The 17,483-nt window shown below is 40.1% G+C and overlaps 1 protein-coding gene across 1 annotated transcript; it reads left to right on the plus strand.

Annotated features, from left to right (window-relative positions):
- The first annotated feature begins 205 nt into the window (after window positions 1-205).
- Window positions 206-5,856, plus strand: isl1 (ISL LIM homeobox 1). The gene is made up of 6 exons (XM_035658863.1): window positions 206-233; window positions 541-730; window positions 1,434-1,693; window positions 2,642-2,928; window positions 3,539-3,706; window positions 5,452-5,856. The coding sequence occupies exons 1-6, from the start codon at window positions 206-208 to the stop codon at window positions 5,566-5,568; spliced, it is 1,050 nt and encodes a 349-aa protein (XP_035514756.1). The 3' UTR covers window positions 5,569-5,856.
- The last annotated feature ends 11,627 nt before the right edge of the window (window positions 5,857-17,483 follow it).

Raw genomic sequence — 17,483 nt, forward strand, 5'->3', positions numbered from 1 at the left:
CGTGTTGCTGTCCTACGTCAGCCCCGCCGCCTGTCAGGATCAGAGCTCCACACACACCGGCAACAAACACATACACACACACTCCCTCTCCGAGCCGGACAGCACAGCCCCTGGCCTGGCAGCCCGGCAGCGGAGGACACATCCAGGCTTCCAGGCGCCGCAGCCCGCTGTGACAGTGGACCTTACGTCGCCTTACTTTGTGGACATGGGAGACATGGGGGATCCGCCGAAAAGTAAGACACTCGCTCGCTGTCGGGATGCATTTCTGGAAATGAATCCATCACACAAGTTGAGAGTTGAATTAGTTGTGTTGTGATGCCTGCAGACACACTCAGTCTCTGGGCCTCTTGCATTTTATCGAAAAGTGTCAGTAAAGGTTTAAATCATCGACTTTTTCCTAGATTTTCTTTTTAAATCCAGGCTATTAAATATAAATTATTATTATTATTTTTATTAGGCCGTTAAGGCCGTTTTGGTGTGTTATTAGATGAGTCTTCAGTAACATGACACTTGTGAACAGTGTGTGTCCTGGTCTTCCAGAGAAGCGGCTGGTGTCTCTATGCGTGGGCTGCGGGAACCAGATCCACGACCAGTACATCCTGCGGGTCTCCCCGGACCTGGAGTGGCACGCAGCCTGTCTCAAATGTGCCGAGTGCAGCCAGTACCTGGACGAGTCGTGCACGTGCTTCGTCAGGGACGGAAAGACTTACTGTAAACGGGACTACATCAGGTAGGACGGACGAGACGGGACGGGACGGACGACCCCCTTTTAAAGATAGAGGAGCTGGAGTTGCGCGGCGATTGGGAATATTTTTTTTATTTTGCGATATGAGTTTGAGAATATTCGGACTGATTTAAAACGCATGGAGCCCTGTTTTCAGTTCATCAGATTTAATGCATCTAAATATTATCTCCACTGCCACAGCAACTTGTTGTAGACCATGCGTCCTTCTAAGAAATGCTAGTATTTCATTAATATGTTTTAAAAAACAATGTGCATCAGGCCTACAAAATTACCTTATTAATCAATGATCCAACTGCAGCATCCTTTGCTCTGTGACAGGTGGACCTGGAGAAAATTATAAAAAAACATCCCGACTATTTTTATGACACAGCCTGTAAATGACTCACTCATTTGGTGTTATTACACCACGTGAACTATTATTCGATTAGCAGGCCTTCAGTTATTGTCTAATGAGAAAATGAATATTAAAGTTGTACTTTTTAGTACAACATTGTTAAAAACATCGTCAATTAGTAATAATAATAATAATAATAATGCATGGAAATATTGTTTTACAATTATTATAAATAACATATAAATGTTTTTATATTATGTTATTTTTTATTATTCTTTTTAAATATCGATGGTGTTATTTCTGTCATACTGTAGCTGCATTGAAACTGATGGGACCGTGTGTGTGTGTGTGCAGGTTATACGGGATTAAATGCGCCAAATGCAACATTGGCTTCAGCAAGAACGACTTCGTGATGAGGGCCCGCTCCAAGGTCTACCACATCGAGTGTTTCCGCTGCGTGGCCTGCAGCCGGCAGCTCATCCCGGGGGACGAGTTCGCTCTACGGGAGGACGGGCTCTTCTGTCGGGCCGACCACGACGTCGTTGAACGCGCCAGCCTGGGCCCCGGAGACCCACTCAGCCCGCTGCACCCCGCCAGACCGCTGCAGATGGCAGGTAAACGTCCCGGGGAGCGGGAGAGCCGCTAGGGGACTGTTACTGCTGGGACGCGTGTGTTTTCACTTGCTCGGTGACTTTTTTTTCTCCACGAAATTCCGATGCCTTTTCCCGTAATTTTATTTTGAGCCTTCAGAAAAAACTCCGTAAGACAGCATTTGTTTGTTGTTTAAATGAAGTGCATCTTTTGTATTTCACACTTTCTACAGTCTCACAATGTAATGTCAGTGTGGTTAATTCCATCTATATTTTAATATAAATGGCATGCAGTCCATCGAAGAGGAGCTTTCCTGCTTTCCATATTTGGCTCGTGGATGTTTTCTGGTTCTGGTTTCGGCTCCTGCTCCTCTCTGCATACCACAGTCCAGTCAGGCCAGGCTCGGTAGATTAGATACAGTGGGCGCTGCTGTCAGAAATACACCAAGTTATCACTGCTGGAATGGGGGGAGTGCGGATGCGTAATTGGAAATGCTGTGCAGTGCTGTGCATGTCTGCTCTTCGTTGGAGGTTTTCTTTTAGTAGACTGGCCGTATCGCCAGCTCGCCCTGGTGATTTTTAATACACCTGACCTCGGATCAGAGGAGTCAATCAGGGCTGCGCTGTCCTCCTGCATTTAAAGCTAATGTGCAGTGATGCCTATAGATCATGGAAGCAGGAAATGTGGTGTATTTAAAGGAGGTTTATCACAGGACTAAATTGAGTAGAATTATAAACCAAATGTAGAATTTTTCGGCTATGATGTAAACTCCGTGTCTATAAGGAAGATTAAAACAAACTCATGTGAAGTTGTGCATCCTGTGCTGCAGGAGCACATATGGCTGCAGCTAAACACCAATAAAAACCACAAGCCTATGTCCACACACCATCACATGATATCATGTTGGTCCTCACATCATTTGTAGCAGACAGACTAATAGGCTTGTCTGTCCCCCGTTCCTTTCTCAACAGCAGAACCAATCTCGGCCCGGCAGCCCGCGTTGCGGCCTCACGTCCACAAACAGCCAGAGAAGACCACCCGGGTCCGGACGGTGCTGAACGAGAAGCAGCTACACACGCTGCGGACTTGCTACAACGCCAATCCAAGGCCCGACGCCCTAATGAAGGAGCAGCTGGTGGAGATGACCGGCCTCAGCCCGCGGGTCATCCGGGTCTGGTTCCAGAACAAGCGGTGCAAGGACAAGAAGAGGAGCCTGCTGATGAAACAGCTGCAGCAGCAGCAGCCCAATGACAAGACGGTAAGAGGACTGAGGAAACCCTCCTCGGGTCTCTCCTACTGACATTATGCTGAAACGCCTACGTGAGGACAAAACTGTATTATTGACCCTAAATGTTGCAACTCTTGTCTGCTCTTTCATTATTTATTGACATGTTTAACCCCTGAGTAGATTTAATTTACAGCCTCGATAACCAATACGATTGCAGAGTGGTCTAGTTCAGCCCCAAATTAGGTCTTGGTTAGGGCACAGGGGGACAGAAGCTCCGGTTTATGTTTTATGTGCGTAAAATTACCGATCAAAAAGGCCTTTAAGGTCTTGGAGCCCGTGCACGGTTGTGGGGTCAAACCCGCGCAAGAGCAACAGCACACAACACACACACAGACACATATTAATCTGTTTCTCTGTTTATTTACGTGCTTATTTGTTTACTTGTTTATTGATTGTTTTACGATTGACTGGTGGATTCATTTCAGACGCCACCCCCCTTCCCTCCTTCGCAGACACAAACAGACATACTCACATATACGCGCGCGCGCACACGCACCCCCAGCCACCCACACCCCATCATGTGTAATCACCCACAATGAAAGTGTATACTGGGTGCTGACCACGATAAGTTCTCTTGCAGAACATCCAGGGAATGACAGGAACCCCAATGGTGGCGGCCAGTCCTGAACGGCACGACGGCGGCATCCAGGCCAATCCAGTGGAGGTGCAGAGCTACCAGCCGCCCTGGAAGGTCCTCAGCGACTTCGCCCTGCAGAGCGACATCGACCAGCCGGCCTTCCAACAACTGGTTGGTGTTTTTTTGTTCACTAAGTCATTAAGGCACTCCTACTTTACATCTATTAATTTAGTTGGAATGTCATATTCAGGTTCTCATCTCAACCCTTGACGCGCTGTGGTTTCTCCATGCAGAAAAATCCAATTTTATCATGGAAAAGGTATTCTAAATAGCAATTTAACGAATAGGCTATGTGGGTTCTATTGTTTAAACTATTATAATTTATTCGACTGCCCCTCAACGTCTTTGGATATTTATTCAAATTGATCATGTTTTCTCAGGTGCGCATCATCACACCTGTTAAATGGCAAGGTGGTTTCATATTGGTACATATTTTTTTTATTCTTCCAACATGTTTTTTTTATTATACGTGTTTTTTCCCCTTCAACGGATATGTCTTTTGGCATGTGCTGCTCGTTTTATGCATCCGTTACAGCTGGTTACGGTTGTGAGTTGTGTGCGACCAATATTCAGCACCCTGTCAAGCATCTCAACTGGTTCATTATTTTTCTGTTAAATTCACATTCATACATAGATCAAGTTGTTCATATATTCGACCAAGACTCCCTCGAAATAAAATCAACATAATAACTGACCCGAGGATGCAGGACAGTTACGACCAATGTTCCTTTCTAGAGATAATTGTATTCTTATTGATTCTTTTTTTTTTTTTTTTGAGTGACGCACACAGGCAGCATGACACGGTCTGCTTAAATCTCCTAAAATGAACTCCAGCGTAGACGCGCTGCGGCTGTAAGCAGCGCCACGTCTTACACACATAAGTGAATTGTTAGCGTTTATGACAATAACTGCAAATGTGACTCCAAATCCCTCCCTTCTTTGGTTGTAGGAGAGCTGACCTGCGATTAGACAATAAAATTGTGTTATGGTTGAACAAATATTGGGGAACTACGTCATTTAGCCTAGTTAAATACAGGATTTAGATCTTAGCATGGATAATTAAACGTTAAATGTCTATAATTAAAATACAATTCCCTTCATGGTCTGGACCAATATATATATATTTGTTTCCATTCCCATCACTACAGCACAGGTTCTACAAGCTCTTTAGAGATTTGAATGTGTGTGAATTATCACGCAGAAACTTTATTCTTCTATAAAATAAAATCAGAAAAGGTAATCCATCAGAGCGTTTTTGTGTTGTAAATAAGACTACTGTTCCGTTGCAGTGCAGCAAATACAAATCCATCTACAATTAAAAATCATTGCCAATCAAACATAAACGCAAGATGTGATGGATCAGCCCGCCGAACTCAAACAATTCAGTCATTGCTAGTTTCTATTCAGTTAAATGACTTGCTGCTTTGGAGGTATCCGAGGCCTACTGGACCAGGGTTTTCAAACTTTTTCACCTCAAGGACCCCTTGACACATATTAGACCACGGAGCACCATTTTATATGATTGTATATGATGGTCCCCCATCTGATAGGACTTTTGCTTTTAGATGTTTTATTACAGAAAGCGAATGATACATATAATGAAAATAATCATACATCCTGTCATTGTTTTATTCATAGGTTATGGAATTACAGTGAATAGAAATGGCTCTCCTTTTTGCCTGACCCCACTTTAAAAACTCACTGCACTAGACAATAATTTAAAAAAAATACCGGTTTGTAAAATATCCACATCCTACCTGGTGAGAAATTTACTTTCCAGTCTGACTCTAAAACAACAAACTCTCCCTTGTTCTGTATCCAGATGTTTCTGACCGCTGGTTGATGTGTCCCTGCAGGTCAGCTTCTCGGAGGGAGGACCGGGTTCGAACTCGACGGGCAGCGAGGTAGCGTCTATGTCGTCTCAGCTTCCAGACACGCCGAACAGCATGGTATCCAGTCCCATCGAAGCCTGAGCGGACGCCGCATGGACGGACTGAACTGAACACACAGCCCCCCGTTCATCCCATCCCCCCCTACTGCACCAAACAACCCCCTGGTTGTATTTTGACACTGTGAAGACAATCATGGGATTTTTTTTACCACAGCCACCCATTCTAATGTCCATCCAGAAGGGGACAGAGGGATGAGTCGTCATGGCCGGTGCTGCACGCTCACACGCCTGGTTACAGTTGCCAAAACGAGAAGACATGAACTCCATCGATACATGGGACCTCTGATAGGAGAGAAACCTAAATCCTGTACTTGCGAAATGCTGTGCGCTAGCCTTCTTTGAATAGAAAACAATGACTGGTGATTTTTTAATTCGATACCGCACCTCATTATTTAATAGACCATTTGGAGGGGAACAGCACTGCTTTTCTTCATTTAATTACACCATTTCCTTCATGACCCGAGTACTAAAGCATTTGCAACAAGGTATACCTCTATTTTGCCACAAGCTTCGTGGGACATTTGTGTGAGTTAGTGTCCGTCCGAGATTTTTTTTTCTTTCCCAAAGATGTGTATAATTAATAATAAGTTAAAAAAAATACCGTTAGCTCTGGAAGAAAATGTTTCTTTTGTTCCCGTGCAACAAAAAATTATTTATTATTTATTGTCGACAAATTTGCCACCTTTTGTGTAACTTTCTTAACTGAAGTAAAAAGAAACAAAAAAAGATTGGAGTTTGGTCTGTGGATTTTCTGTCACAATTGAATGTTCCGTGTTTTTTTTATTTTATTATTTACAAAATAATACAATAGGGAAGCAGGGGCGGATTTAGAGAAAAATTCATGTGGTGTCCAGAGGGCGACATGTAGACTTTAAGGGGTGGCAGAAATATCTGCTGATTTAATTGCACATATGTCAGTAATTTGCTTGGAAAAGCCTCCAAATGAAGATATTTGAACTCAAAAATGATTGTGGCACATTAGTAAAGCAATGAATAGAAATATCTAAAGGTGGCATTATATATCAATACATTGTTTTATTTTCATAAATACATGTCTTTTTTCATATAGATCAATTAATTAATTTCTGTTTTTAGCATGTTATTTTTAAAATAAATCTAAATTAATAGATTAAAATTGATAGCATTTGACACCAAACTAGGGTGGCCAGGAACTTTTTAGGGGTGCATCAGATCTATTAAATGGCTTGATAGATGCCCTGTGGTTAATTGTGTGTCATGTTGGTGCAGACGCTATCTGAATTATCTGCTTTAGAAGTGCAGATATGAGAACAAAACTTCTGGCTACTAAAATTGTATTGTCTTCAATCTAAGTGATCAAATCTGACAGTGAAATTTGATTGTCTTAAACAGAGAAATTCCTTTCCAGAAATGTTTGGAGGCAAATGTCATTTTTTTGATTCTAGTGCTGTAATCCGCCTTCATTTTTACACAGCAGAAACAATAACTCCCACAACCTTTTTTTTTATTCAGAGGTTGTAATGAATGATATTCCTGGCCCCATGGCTTGGAGGTAGTCTGACCTCTCTTTCCTTAACAGGAACAATGTGTTTGCTGGGATTTAGATTTTTCATATCAAATCTTTGTCAAAGTTTTTATTCTTCGTCCATAAAAAAACAAATAACAACATTTGGAGTCACATTTTGATGATGACTGTGTGATGAGCTGTATCAACCTCATGAGCAGAGAGTTCTTTATCTCTAAAAACAGCCTCTAGCTGATCAGGTAATATTTATATATGACAGTGTTGTAGTTTCTTGGTGTGTGTGTGTGTGTGATTATGTGCGCTGACACAATTTATACGATTTAAAAGTGAACAGTCCTCATCCAATCAGCTTAATGCGGACACTCTCCTTTTAAGATTGAAATTGAAAAGATTAAGTTTCATGGAGAGAGACGCAAGTTTGAAGATGTCAGTCTGTCAGTGCATCACTGTCACTGGTAAGCTGCTTAATTCGTTGCTCAGTGCATCCTCTTGTCTCCTGTCCTGTGAATTCTCTGTGCTATGTGTCACACCATCTTCCTTGAAACATAATTTATAGCCAGAGGTGACTGCCAGAGTTAGAATTTCTTGACTTATTAATGAGTTGATAATTTTTTTTTTAAATGTGTCTCCTGGATTATCGTCCCTACATGCACTTATGAGGGATCTAGAACATAATAAAGACCAAATTATATTTGTAAATACTTACAGCTATCATTACAACTGTATTGAGAAATAACATAATTTGCCATAAATACAATACACAACAATTCATTAGTAAGATAGGGCATTGAACATACCATGAACCTTTTCAAAATGGTTTCCCCTCCAGGAATTGAACATAAGCTGTTTTTGTCATAAAGCTGATGTAATGAAAAACAATTGCCACCACAAGACAGAAAAATAAGCCAGCTAATATAGGGTTTAAAACATTTCAATAATTTTAATTAATTTTTTTGTTTTACTTTTCCAGAACAGATTGCTTAAAATGAGTGAATGAAGAAAACTGACATGCTTACAATGCTGGCGCCATATAGGACATTAAGAGAAGGATGGTCAGTGAGGTCATACAAGCATCACTGGGGGAACAAAGACGGACAAGCCTAACAGATGACAAAGCATAATCTGCAGAATCAGAAATTAGTCTGCACATTTTACTGCACGGGGTTGGAAACAATGACAAACTGAAAGACAGTGTTCCATCCTCCTTAAATCCTACATTGTCTTTGGGATCACCTGCATATTTGTTACGACAAATAACATATCCAATTGTGATTGACTTTGAGTTGATACATTTCCACTGGTCTGTGTGTGTCCAAAAAGATAAATGTATGAGGTTTTTTAGTAGAAAAGAGAAGAAACTTTTCAACACAATACTGTGGCTTTTATCCTATATATCACATGACTATTGTACATCATGTAAAATTGATCTTTATACAAAAATACACAAATTCGGAAAGAGCATATATGGTTAAAAATAATGAAATACAGTAAATGCCCTTCATAGCTGGAACTTTAATGTACAATATATTGATAATTGATAAAAGCTTTTTTTATTTCTGGGAATTAAGATTATTATTAGTTATTATGATGAGAAAAATGTGATATTTGTAGATGTGAACAGTGAAGGAAAATGAAATGTCATGTTTACATTTACTGTGTGACCATGAATCATTTCAACAAGGTCATTTTTTGTCACTGTTTTAATTTTTTCCTACCACAGACGTGTGCATACCATATCACCGTTTACCAGGAAGTGATGGTATGCTATTGAAAAGTATGGCAACTGATGGGAAAATGAGAAGTGCCAGTACTCAGTATCAGGGAGTACATGCAGATTCCATCACTGCTGTTGGACATCTCTAACCTAAAGGAAACTGGACTTGCAAAATCATGCAAGAATCCATTTTAAAATGTTTCAAGCTATTTCTGAGTTCTATTAGAACTGGACAGTTTTTCTTCACTGAAAGAAGAGCAAAGAACAGCACTGAAGGCTATTCTTGATGGAAAAGATGTTTTCTCTCTTCTCCCAAATGACAGTAAGAGTTTGACTACGGTATATGGTTCATTGATCTGACTTTTTAAAGTTTACCTGTGATAGATGGTGATAGACCGATAGTTCATCCAATCACCTGTCCAGTGTTTCCAACATGACTTTCCAGATGGTTCTGTGTAACAAACCATCTGTCACTGTCAGGTTAAAGTATCTCTATGAGATCTCTATTTTTGCTGATTTAAAGACTAGATTACCAACTTGCTATGCAATAAATCAGAATCATGTTACAACACCATCAATGAATTCACAAATGACAAATGAGAACTATTGAGCAAGCACACAACAAATTTGTACAATCAATCGGCAAGATTTGAGAGCATGGTAGAAGAGACAGGAAAGCTTAAAATAAGTTGAGAGTAAGTGAGGACAGAGGGCTTTATCTTTGTATGAGTGTATTGCCTCTGGCCTTTTCGCTACATTGAGGAAAATGCAACACACTGCCACTGTTTGTCTGGTATTTCCATGTCTTGCCATCCAGAGAGGTGCAGTGGGGGGAATGTCACTAGCAATCCAGCAATGCACTGTAATTTTAGTGTCAAGATTCACTGTATTTTGCCCCTTCTGCCTGCTGCTCCTCAGAGCAGGTCAACAGCTCACTGCACAGTGCACCTTTGCACCCACATAGAAGCCTTTTTATGTCCGCTTTTCTTGTCTGTTTTACTTTGACTCTACACTTTTCACTCACTAAAAACATCTACATGCACCCCAAGGATACATCTTTACTCCAAATGTGGCAATAATTACCAAAGGCAGAGTAAATATAAATGTGTTTTCCACAGCAGCTGTTATACACAACAGCTGTACATTCTCTTTCAGTTGATTGACTCCCCATATAGCCATTGAAAGGTTGCCTATGTAATTCCCCTCCAGTCAAAATTGAAAAAAAAAAATGTCTTCTTGTTCCTAGAGTTGAATGGTTAAGCTTCACTGTGCAGAAGGATGTGTGTGCAGAGTTTGAGACTAAAAGGGGCGGGGCCTACAAGCATGATTTGTGACATCACAAACAGTTTGGAAGTCCTGGTCCAATATGCAACTTCTACAGTGTGAAGTCATGTCGAAATTGAACAACATTTGCATATTCATGGTTTCTGGAATTTTTACTGAGGTTGAAGACTTTCCAAGCAGAATATCTGTATATATATTTGAATTAGGTCTGGAGGGGTTTGATTTAGGTTTAAACACCACCACCTCCTTATCAAATTTTGAGTCTTACTTACTTAATGCTACTTCCACCTGGTCTTCCATCTGACAGTCAGTATTCAAGACAAAAGCAAGCATAGGTTGTGTTGAACAAACGACTGATATCATAGAAAAATACCACAACTGCACAAGCAGGTCATCTGCACATTCAACGCAATGCCCTTGACTGTTCATTATATACAAGCTTGTTTTCACTTTCACTCAAACTCAGATCAAGCAGAGCAAACTAGACTCCACCCATTATAGTCCATCTGCTTTTTTCTTTTGTCCACAGACAGAAGTCACCTAAATTATTGACCCATTAGCCATGTTCACACTAACAATAGCTTTGCTTCAAAGAACCGAAGCTTCTCATTTATTTGAATGAGACCACTGTGTTGGCACAGCGGGGAAGCCGACACAGAGGGCTCTGGTAAAAAGTGGCAGTCGTAACCCTGAGTAAATACACCAATACATTTGTTCTTAATAGTGTTGAGAAATTACCTGTTTCCATTTTCCCAATGGACAGCGCTGATTCAATTCAATTCAATTAAATTTTATTTGTATAGGGCCAATTCAAAACAGAAGTTATCGTCAGGACACTTTTAAAATGAGCAGGTCTAGACGCGAACTCCTTATAACATTTACAGAGACCGACAGTACCACCATGAGCAAGCACTTGCGATGGGGGCAAGGAAAAACCTGCCTTGTTAAAAGGCAGAAACCTAGGACAGACCCTTTGGCTCTAGGTGGGTGGGTCGTCTGCCTCGACCATTTGGGGTGAGAGATAGATAGATAGATAATAATAATAATAATACTAATATCAGTGATATTAGCAATGACAGTCAAGCAGGACCATGGCAGGGAGGCTCCAACCAGCATCCATGAGAACCTGCCGAGAGGAGAAAGCACAAGAAATCCGGGGAAAGAAGTGAAGTTAGTAACATGCATTAATGGGACATGAATGAGTGCAGAAAGAGAGAGGAAGAGAGGAGCTCAGTGCACCATAGGAAATCCCCCGATAGTCTAGGCCTATAGGCAGCATAACTAAGGGATGGTTCAGGACATGCACTTGAGCCCAGCCCTAACTATAAGCTTTATCAAGAGGAATTGTCTTAAGCCTACTTCTTAAATGTGGAGAGGGTGGTCTGCCTCCCGAACCCACAACTGGAAGCTGGTTCCACAGAGAGGAGCTTGGTAACTGAAAGCTCTGGCTCCTGTTTCTACTTTTAGAGACTATAGGACCACAAGTAGCCGTGCATTCAAGGAACGCAGTGTTCTAGAGGGGTAATAGGGTAACTATGAGCTCTTTAAGATATGAAGGGGCCTGACCATGAAGAGCTTTATAGGTGAGGAGAAGGATTTTAAATTCTATTCAAATTTTTTACAGGGAGCCAATGCAGAGAAGCTAGTAGCAGGAGAGATTGTGATCTCTTTCCTAGTTCATGTCAGTACTCGTGGCTGCCAGCGTTTTTTGAATTAATTGGAGCATCTTAATGGAATTAATTGGGGCAAACCTGATAATAAGGAGTTGCAGTAATCCAGCCTAGAAGTAACAAATGCATGGGATTATTTTTTCTGCATCTGTCTGGTATAGGATGTGTCTAAATTTTCGTAATATTACCGTAAATAAAAGAAGGCAAGTCCCTAAAGGTCTGCTTTATGTGGGAATTAAAATGACAATTCATGATCAAAGATAACTCCAAGATTCCTGACAGTGGTGCTAGAGGCCAAGGGTAATGCCATTTAGAAGACTATATCTTTAGACAGTGAGTCTCATAAAGTGTTTGGGTCCAAGTACAAGAGAATTTCGTTTTTTTCTGAGTTTAACATCAGAAAATTGCAGCTCATCCACGATTTTATGTCCTTAAGACATGTTTCTAATTTAGATAATTGATTAATTTCATCGGACTTGATCAATGGATATAACTGTGTATCATCTGCATAGCAATGAATTGAAATGATTAAGAACAGAGAGACCCCCTCACTCTCCACACTGAAGCAATATTTAAGCATATTTCACTGACAAATGGCTTTGTCAGTGAAATATGCCAGACTTGTAAGCAACCCATATTACAGTAGATCCTGCAGCTAGTGAAGGAAACTTCATGATCTCCACCATGAGGTTTTGCTTTGAATCTCTTAAAAACAAACATATGCCTTGATGTATATATACTTTCAGGATGGTGTCAGGCTTTACATTGATACATTCACAAGACATAAGAAACAAAATAGGAGACACATTACATACATACAGCATAATGTACACATACATTCATATCACATTACGCATAATGCGAATCATATTCTACTTATATGTTGAAATTAGATCATCATTTATTAATCATTACTAATGAGTGAGATTATCTACCTTGCACAGTTATCTGTAGGATGATGGTGTCTTTCTCCAGCAAATAAGGGAGAGTACTGACTTAAACCTTTTTGAGAGTGAGGGCTACCTGAAGGAAGGAAATTATCTGTACACTTGTTGAACATCCACATTAAATTACAGTAGAATAACATAGTGTGTGTATTTTCACCTTTAGTCACTTTTAGACTTGAACTAATTTGATTTGGAAATGCAGGTGTGGAAGTTATTTTTTCTCTGCTGGTGCTATTAATACTGAAGGATCTTATGAGAAATCTACTGATCTCAGCTCGGCTAATCAAGGTAAACAGATTAATTGATAGATCATGAGAATTTAAAAGAGCAACTCACAGAAAGTGGCCAAGAGCTTAGGCTACCATTTGAGAAACATGAAAGCGTGCAAAGTGTAGAAGGGAAGAATAGGGATACACAAAACAAAGCACAAAAATCTGACTCCTTATAGTCTATCTATGATGCTTATTCATATAATATTAGGGCTATGGTACTGAGCACTGTTGATTCATTAGTGGAAGTGTGTGTAACTGGCAGCATGAGTTTGTGATCAAGCACTGTCTGTGGTATAATTGTGTGAATGTGTATGTGTGTAACATGTAAGCTGAATATCTTGCTTTGAATTTAACTCAAATTACATTAGAACTGTCACAGAGCTCCGGGTAATGCATGTGTGTGTGCGCACGTATGTTTGTATGTGTGTGTAGGTCTACATGCGTTGGGGGAGTTGTGGCAGAAATTTAACTGTGATCTTCAAATTAAACCCTACATTTCTGAGCACCCTCACTAAAAAGTTGGGGTTGCTCAACTTTTCAGGGAGGGTTCACCAGCAAAAGAAAATAATTAGTGCTTAATATTACACTGCAATTAGTTATTTTACTAGTTTTAATAGTATGCATAATAAAATGACCTGTACGGTAGGGAAATCACATTCAGAAACCTTCAACACAATAGCTTACTTTGGAGTAGGTTAGCAGTGGTTAACAGTGCTCCATAATTTGGTAAAATGTGGAAAATAGTGCTGTGGTCCACTAAGGGCAGGTTTAGGACTTGATCAGAGTAGAACAAAATGCACTGATCAAGTTCACACAATCCAACGTGTGCATGAAATCAGGCTCATCATCACTTTAAACATTACTTTTGAAGCAGAAGGTTGATGGCTGAGTTTGTTGTAGCCTTCACAGATTGTCTAAGGGAAATGCAGAGACAGACTCTAGAGTGGCGCCTCTCCTCTGTTGTATGGATGGGGATCTGGGCAGGGGAAGCTAACCAGGACAAAGAGTCCTGATAACATACCCTACAGGTTTGTCTGGCTCTGGGACTGTATTCAGAGCCGATGGAGAGATGGAACAAAAGCAGCACTGTACCTTGGGCAGGCTGAAGGAAACAATTGCAGGCCTTTGGATGAGACCACATTGAATTGGGATTGTAAATGAGCAAGGGAACTAACCCTGGCAGCTGACTCCCTAAAGCCCACCAGGTTAGTAGTAGGAAGTCTGAGACAGTGTCGAGTAAGACTCTGTAAGGAGTTGAATGCAATTGACACTGCTTGTATCACTTGTATTTACATCCCTATGCCAATAAAAACATTTGATTGCTGATGTTAACACAAGGTGAACCACATTGACAATGCTCCTATAGGTGCAATAACTGTTCAAATGTTCAGTTTTCCACACAATATCCAGAGAGGGTGTGTAGTCAGCCAACTCACATGTTATATTAATATGTAAATACAGGACTATGACCATTTAATATTTGGCACCTGGCTATTAGCACGTCACTCACTGCAGCATTTCACTTTAACTTCATGTGAGCAGCAGCAGTGATACTGTCACTGAGCAGTGCAGCAGCAGCAGTTTAGGCAGAGCAGAAGAGTGATCGTCGCCTGACAGCTTAATTAGACCACCTTTTCAAATGTTGTGTTGCATATTTGTTTCAGTAAAAGGAGTATGTCACATGTAAGTGTGACTAAATATATAAAGGCTTGCTAGTGGACTCAATAGGCAGAAAAGTTACACCACAAAATTTGAAAGTTTTTTGGTGAGACAAACCTTAGGGCCTAAATATTAAAATCAGCCTTTTTTACCGACACTGCAGGTCACCTTCCATGGAGTCTGGCATGTTGAACCACCATTTTTCTATACTATAGTACAGGTCCATACAGCAAAATATAAGATTAAAGGATCAGGATCAAGCATAAATAAATTTCTATACTTTTGACTGAAATCTAAAACTCTTCAAAACGTGGTAAAAGCAGTTAGTTTGTGCCTAAAGATTCTTCATCCTGCAAGGACAATTCTAAAACTCTGGAGATTAGAAACAGTGGACATAGAGAAAGACTTCCAGGATTCCAGCTTGGATGCTCCAAAGGGACAAGAGCTGCTGCTGAGAGCCCACACTTAAGATTTTAGTGCAGTCGATAAAGCTAAAGAGCTCATGGCCATCTTTTAGAGCCCTGTGGCTGAGGCAGTGGTGGCACCCAAGCAGGGGTTGGTAGAAACCGATTACAAGTAACACACATGAGTAGAGAACAAGTCGTTTTTTTAAATGAATGAGTACCAATCCTGTTCCGTTTTTTAACTGTACGAGAAGCGCTGCTACTGCCTGAAAGATGATGGAGCAGAACCCAGAACAAGAAGCAGCTTCCATTAACAAACACTGGAAAAAAAAGCACCTGTATCCAGAAAGATCCAATGGTATTCAAGTGTATCGAAATGTATCCAGATCTGTATATCATATCATATCATATAAAAATAAAAATAAAATATGTAAAAGATCCCTGGCTGTAATTTTCTGTAACAAATGTTTTTTGTGGTAGTTAAGTGCATTTATTCCAGTGAAACCATGGCCACATCCGGCCTCTTTTTATATTAACATTTTAATAAGACAACGAGATTATGAAAAGCAGAGAGATCTTTGCTTTTAAAACCTCCTCTTCTAAACTATGCAAGCACATTGAATAAGTGTTAGCTATGTTAGCTATGTTATTGTTTGTTGTGTCCAAGTTAAAGGTGTGTATTATTTAGTAGCATCTAGTGGTGTAATAACAGATTGAAACTCCCTCACTACACCCTCTATAAAACTATAGTGGCCACGAAGCACACAAAAACAGCCCAAATGGCCCAATCTAGAACCAGTGCTAACACAATAACACAACAATAGCTAACACTTATTCAATGTGTTTGTTGGTTCTGACGGACTTCATGGAAGGCATCCAAAATGCTGTAACCCAACCCATCTAGTAGATATTTTGTTCTGGACCAGTGAGTTAGACCAGTGATTACCAGGGGCACTTGTATTTGGTGGTTTGGGGGCATGCATCAATGCATCAAAGTAAAATAATTTTTTGGCAATTATTTCACAACTTTTATTGTATACGCCTTCAGAAACAAATACAGAGACAGTGGTGGGTACAGCAATGCTCACCAAAGGTGGCAGTATGCAAGAAGAAGTAAGAGTACTCGTTGATAAAACTCAGGAGTATCGGTACTCTGTACCGCAGAGTCATCGAAGGCAACCGGTGATGTCTGTAGATGTAAAGATATAAAACAAAAACATACCAATTCCTATATTCAGTTGATTATAGACTTATGAACCTAACCCTAACCCTAGTTATGAATATTGTATTCCATTTCTGCCAATAGATTGTCCTACATATGTGATGTGTCCTTACACACTGGACCTTTAAATAATAATAATTACTTGATGATTAGAGTGTTACATATACTTAATAAGGTTGTTAAATAGTAATTGTATTGTTTGTTTCCATTTATTACATGAATAGCATAAATAGTGCATAGATGCCTCACATGAAATAATTTTACAGCAGAGAAAGCCAACCCAGGAGGGAAACGTTTATTAGCATGTGTTATGTTTTCAGATTCTCCAGTAATATAAGTACTTTATCTGTTTAGAACGCAGCTCGCCTTCTCTTCAGTGTTTTTATTAAAGTTTTATCTGGAAGTCTATGTGCTTAGGCTGCTAATAATATAGCAATTCAGTCATATTTACCAGCAGTAACCAGAAGCTCTTCATCTGAATGCATCTGCAGGGTATTAGAGAGCCTCCAGTCATCACACAGATAGCATCTCAGAAACCAAGGCAACACAAATCCAATGTTGTCTGCTGAGACATCAGTGCTCCAAAAACCACCTGACTAGGCTTTACGGACACTACTTGGATTTGGGATATGCTGCATCTGCAGAGAACATGAATGAGAACTGACACATAGTCTCTGGGCATGTCACACTATGAACAATACGGAGATATGGATGAAGTCAAATTTGCTTATTTGAATTTTCAGAACCAATGTTTATACTAGGGACCAGACTAGGTTTTACACCAAGATTCGAGGTAAATACAAAATTAAGAACATTGCTTTCTTATAAAAAATAATGACGCAATACAGAAAAATAAATTGTCAAAGATCCATGAATTGAACATTATCATTAGTTTAGAAACAGGTATAGGATAACAGGTTAAAGAGGAAGTCTGGTGATATTGTATATTGTATATATTATTCTTCTTGTCAACAAATTATGTTCCTTCATTACCATTAACACAAACACTGTAGTTTATTTTGACTCAATCCCACACACAAAAACGTTTCACACACAAATGTCAAATGTGGTGACAAACATACTTCAGACCATGTATGTAAGGTTTTTACACAGCTGGTGGAACTGTTGTTCTTCCCATTTACAGTTCTTAGTCGAGACAGACGACCCACCTAGAGCCGAAGGATCTGTCCTAGGTTTCTGCCTTTTAACAGGCAGTTTTTCCTTGCCCTTGTCGCCAAGTGCTTGCTCATGGTGGTACTGT

The sequence above is a fragment of the Morone saxatilis genome, unplaced genomic scaffold (assembly GCF_004916995.1).
Source record: "Morone saxatilis isolate NCDOM2014 unplaced genomic scaffold, NCSU_SB_2.0 Contig16, whole genome shotgun sequence".
Taxonomy (NCBI): domain Eukaryota; kingdom Metazoa; phylum Chordata; class Actinopteri; family Moronidae; genus Morone; species Morone saxatilis.

What these genes read in the sequence shown, in the direction of transcription:
- isl1 (XM_035658863.1), top strand. Translation starts at nt 206, where the DNA reads ATGGGAGACATGGGGGATCCGCCGAAAA. An exon ending in CATGGGGGATCCGCCGAAAA is followed by an intron (nt 234 to 540) that starts GTAAGACACTCG and finishes CTGGTCTTCCAG; the next exon opens with AGAAGCGGCTGGTGTCTCTA. An exon ending in TGTAAACGGGACTACATCAG is followed by an intron (nt 731 to 1,433) that starts GTAGGACGGACG and finishes GTGTGTGTGCAG; the next exon opens with GTTATACGGGATTAAATGCG.